Below are 5,104 nucleotides of genomic sequence, written 5' to 3'. Positions count from 1 at the left end.
CTCCAGTATTCTTGCCTGGAAAATCCCATGGACAGAGGAGCCTGGTGGGCTATAGTGCATGGGGTCACAAAAGAGTTGGACACAACTTAGCACTTAGAAAAGTGTAAGACACAATTCTATTGGCATAAAATTAGTGTCTGTTGGGAGAAAGAAAAAGATGTAAGTGCTAACCCTGCCCTCCCAGCCTCAAAAGCAAAAGTGATGAATGGCAGACACATTATTAAAGTGTCACAGTGAAAGGTTGTCTAAGCTGTTGGGAGGACCAGGCTTGGGGAGCCGGAGTGGGTGTAGCAGAAGTGTTCTGGCTTCACTGGTGTTTTTCCTTTTCCTGGGAGGGGCCCAGCCAGTGTCTCCTGGCATGAATGAAGCATCAACAAATAGCTCTCCAGCTCCACTCATGTGCAGAGGGTTCATGGCTCCCCCAGGACCGGCTCCTAATTCTCTTTCATACCTGGGCACCTCCAGCTCTGCCTGAGCTCCCCCACAGAGCCCCCCTACCCACCCCCACACCTCCCCCCTTAGCTTGTCCTCTGGGGCTCTCCTGCAGCTGTCCACCCCTCTAGCTCTCAGCCCCTCCCCCATCTCTGATGTGCTTGGCTGAGCTGGGAAGGACAGCTTCTTAGTCATTTCTGTTGGGCCACACGTAGAAGGTTCTAGGGCCTGAGTGCTTCCCCACCCCTACTCCTGCTTCTCCAAGTGCCAGCTGACGGTGTCCCAGAACAAGAGCTGGAAGTTGGCAGGGGCTGTCGTGGCGTGAATGAAGGCCTGGCCATCTGGCCAATTCACTCCTGTAGGCAGAAACCTTACAGAAGGGCTGGGATGACCGGCCGGCCCCATGTTGGGCAAGCTCTCCCCCTCCCCAGCCCTCTCTAGGCCTCAGTTTACCCGTCTGTGCAGAGGCAGTAAGAGTCTTTGCCCGGCTCACTGATGGGCAGGCTGTGATGAGGTCATCCCAGAGAAGCACTTATCCTGCATCTCAAAGGGTAGTTATCTCTGTTGCTCAGTCCACAGCCTGTGTGCGTGCCGTTCCTCAAAGCCTTGTAAGGAAAACGCCAGGAAGGCGTGGTCCTGGCAGAAACCATCCCTGTTTGTGTTGCTGTGTGTGCTTGGGAGTGAGGCCGGGGGAGGGGAACCGGAATAATGCCTCCTGCCTTACTGAGCACCCAGTATGTGTCAAACTGGGCACTGAGCTCTGAGGTTGAATATCCTCAGGAGCCCCCAGCATCGTCCAGCCCCAGGCTTGACGTCCTGGGGCGGAGGCTTTGTGTCTAATCTGACCCAGACACAGTTCTTTGAGCTTCCTGAAAGAGAGCTTGCGTGACTTGGGTGGAAGCCTTCTGTGAGCTATCTGAAGCGTGCTGATGGCCGGTGGAGCCCCCAGCCTTGTAGGGGAGTACAGTCAACCACAGTACAGGACTTCAGCTTCTCCATCAAGCTAGGTGATGCCCGCCAGCCCTGTGGTTCCACGGGCCATCAGCACACTTCAGATAGCTCACAGAAGGCTTCCACCCAAATCACGCAAGCTGTCTTTCAGGAAGCTCAAGGAACACTGTCTGGGTTGGATTATACACCCAGCTGCCCCAGGGCGTCAGGCATGGGGCTGGATGATGCTGGGGGCTCGGGGACTAATGGGAGCCCTGGCCCCTGGGATGAGCTCCCCAGAATGTGGAGCTCTGCAGCACGTGGATCACGTAGGGTGCCCTTGATCCAGTCAGGATGAGCCCGGCCACTCTCTCTCACCTCCATAATGGCTGCTTCTTTAGGTTCCTAAAGTCCTCCGCCCTGAATCAGGCCCTTCCTGGTCCTCTGCCTGCTTTCATCTTCATTCTGTCTCCAGAGACTCCCCCTTCTTTTTTTTTAATTTATTTATTTTTGTATGTGGACCATTTAAAAAGTCTTTGTTGAATTCATTACAATACTGCTTCTGTTTTATGTTGTGGTTTTTTGGCCCAGGAGGCATGTAGGGTCTTAGCTCCCTGACCAGGGATCGAACCAGCATCCCCTGCGTTGGGAAGGGAAGTCTTACCCACCGGACCACCGGAGAAGTCCCCAGAAAGCCGCTCAGCCTGCATCCCCTGCCTCTGTTCACAGCCCAGGGCTCCGCGGTGCCCGAGGCAGACATTCCTGGCTCTTTCGCTCTGGCCCCTCCCCCACTCCCCCTGTCTCTGGTCAGACTGGATTCCTCTGAATCCGTCTGGCTCCCAGAACTGGCTGCATTTCCCCACCTTGGGCACCTTTGTCCTCGCTGTTCCCTCTCTCTGTTCTCCTTCCCCTAGTCTGGCTGCCTTGCCCAACTCCAGGGGGACCCCTCCATGGAGATTTCTGTCCTCAGAGTCCTCTGCTGCACAACCCAAGAATTCAGTGCCGCCTGGAGTTGAGCCAGGCAGCTCCTCCTCCCAATCAGGCCCCCTCCCTGGCAACCCCATCTCCAACTCCATCTGATTTAACCCTCCCCTTCGAAGTCTCGTGGGACTTTGCTCCCGCTCTGGCTTTATCGGAGGACCGCTCTGTGTATCTTCACTAAGTAAACACCTGTATGTTGGGCTGAAGTCCCCACAGTCTGACCCATGGCTTTCTCTTGCTGACTTCCCCCACCACCTAGTTCTGGCCAAGCCAACTTAGCTCCAGCAGCAACTGGCTGAAACTTCTCAGCTTGGGGGTCCGGGAGTGGGGTGGAGCAGGCTTCCTTCTCTCTTTGGCCAAAAAGGTGTCTCCTCCAACACCCATCCTCCGCAGGGCTGGGAAGCCAGGTGATGGTGGGGAGAGAGGAGGAGGGCAGGTGAGGGACCCAGGAGTCCCGGCGCCCCCCAGCCCCTTGCTCCTTAAAACTGGACCTCACCAGGCCAATGTCCAGACCTCAGGTGAGGATGGTGGCTGGTGAGACTCTTAGCTATTAATAATTATCAGGCCAGTGATGAAGCTGATACAGACTCTGCCAACAGTAATCAAGGTGGGGCTGCTCTTTGGCATTTCCAGGACTCTATCCTCAGACCCTCTCCCTGAAGGTGGTCACACAATCCCCCACTCCCACCCCGTCCATCCATCGAAGCCTGGAATGAGGGAGCTCTGGGACGTGGGGATCCTTCTCTTCAGGTCCCCAACCCAGCTGGGCCTGACTCCTCCTCTGGCCCCTCAGGGATGTCCAGGTGCTTGGAGGCTGTGACTCAGTGTCTGTCTCCTGGGTGACCTCAACAGGGGCCTGGGGGCAGGGGGAAAGGGCAGTTTCCTCTGAGACTGGATCGTGACTCAGGGGCCCAGGGCTGGGACCTGAAAGTCCCTTTGTTGGCAGGCTCAGGAATCTAGAGGAACTGGTCAGGGGGCGGCTCCAGGGACTGAAAGCCCTCCCTCGGCCTCCGCCCCTCCCGCGGAGCACCATATAACCGCTCCAGTTTTGAGCCCGCGAGCTTGTGGCAGCTGTTGGCAGGAAGGGAACTGGTCGGGTCACATTCGCTGGGTTTGTGCCTCTCTCGGGAGAGACGCCTGAAGCGGCTCCAACTGGCTTTGCCCCCGGACTCCCTCCCGGTGTAAGGCCTTGCTGCGAAGTAGCCGTCCGCGGCTCTTGGACTCCTACAGCCTCCAGAGCCGGATCCTCAGCGCCTTTTCAGGTCCTAGACGCGCTTCGCCTCTTCGCCGACGCTGAGCCATGGCTTCCATGGGGCTGCAGGTGATGGGCATCGCGCTGGCCGTGCTGGGCTGGCTGGGCGCCATCCTGAGCTGCGCGCTGCCCATGTGGCGTGTGACGGCCTTCATCGGCAGCAACATCGTCACGTCGCAGACCATCTGGGAGGGCCTATGGATGAACTGCGTGGTGCAGAGCACCGGCCAGATGCAGTGCAAGGTGTACGACTCGCTGCTGGCGCTGCCGCAGGACCTGCAGGCGGCCCGTGCCCTCATCGTCATCTGTATCATCCTGGCCGTGTTTGGCGTGCTGTTGTCGGTGGTGGGCGGCAAGTGCACCAACTGCGTGGATGATGAGAGCTCCAAGGCCAAGATCATGATCGTGGCCGGCGTGGTGTTCCTGCTGGCCGGCCTGCTGGTGATGGTGCCCGTGTCCTGGACGGCTAACAACGTCATCCGCGACTTCTACAACCCCCTGGTGGCCTCGGGCCAGAAGCGGGAGATGGGGGCCTCGCTCTACGTGGGCTGGGCCGCCGCTGGCTTGCTGATCCTTGGGGGGGCCCTGCTCTGCTTCAACTGCCCGCCCCGCAACGACAAGCCCTACTCGGCTAAGTACTCCGCCGCCCGCTCCGCCCCAGCCAGCAACTACGTCTAAGGCACTACTGTTGACTCTTTTTAATTTTTTTTCCTTTCATCTTTGTTTCTCCCTGGACTGAGCTCACTGCAATCTGTGACCCTAGGCGGATGGCCCGGCCATGGGCAGCAGGGGACCGGGTTAGCAGCCCCCAGAGCCTCCTAGCTCTCTCGGACACTTTCTCAATGCCACCTCCAACACCAGCAAGGAGGAATGGAAAGAGACTCCTGGGCCACCCTCCTCTGAATGGCTGTGGACACAGGGGGCTGGCTCCTGCTGGCCAGGACAGTTCAGCCTTGACTTTGCTTGGGCTCTGCCTCTGAGTGGGTGCTCAGTGGACCATGGGGCCCATGTTGACCACCGTCCCCCTTCTTCCATCCTTCCTGCTCCACTCTGCCAGCATTCTCTGGCTGGGCCAGTGAGCACTTAGGCTGGGTCTTGCCCACGGAAACCTGGGGTCATGAGAATGGCCGCCTTGCTCACCTGCCTGCCCTTGGAGCTTAGTTGCACAGAGTGGACGGACAGGTTTAGAGGGGAGGGGTGGAGGTGCTACAAACTGGTTTGGGTAGTGGTGGGGGAGGAGGCCACAGAGGTGGCCCAAGCTGCCTGCACCCCTCCAGCCCCCGACCGTGGCCCCCAGCCCCTTGATCCTGGCCACCTCTGGATCCTCCGCCCCTGCCAAGGTCATTGGCAGCCTGGAGAGGGCAGAAGGAATACTCTTTCTCTGGCCCTCATCCCAGGAAGTCCTGGGGCTTTCCCCTGCCTCCTACGTGGTTTCTGTTTTGTAATTTAAGCTATTTGTCACGGTAATTGCTATTATTTTCTACAATAAATGGGACCCGTGCACAGGAA

The 5,104-nt window shown here is 58.1% G+C and overlaps 1 protein-coding gene across 1 annotated transcript; it reads left to right on the top strand.

Annotated features, from left to right (window-relative positions):
- Positions 1-3,205: 3,205 nt before the first annotated feature.
- On the top strand, positions 3,206-5,104 carry CLDN4 (claudin 4). The gene has a single exon (XM_061401892.1). The coding sequence runs from the start codon at positions 3,644-3,646 to the stop codon at positions 4,271-4,273; it is 630 nt and encodes a 209-aa protein (XP_061257876.1). The 5' UTR covers positions 3,206-3,643; the 3' UTR covers positions 4,274-5,104.

The sequence above is a fragment of the Bos javanicus genome, chromosome 25, assembly GCF_032452875.1.
Source record: "Bos javanicus breed banteng chromosome 25, ARS-OSU_banteng_1.0, whole genome shotgun sequence".
NCBI lineage: Eukaryota > Metazoa > Chordata > Mammalia > Artiodactyla > Bovidae > Bos > Bos javanicus.
Note: the sequence above shows the minus strand (reverse complement) of the source record. Positions and strands in the feature narration are given on the sequence as shown.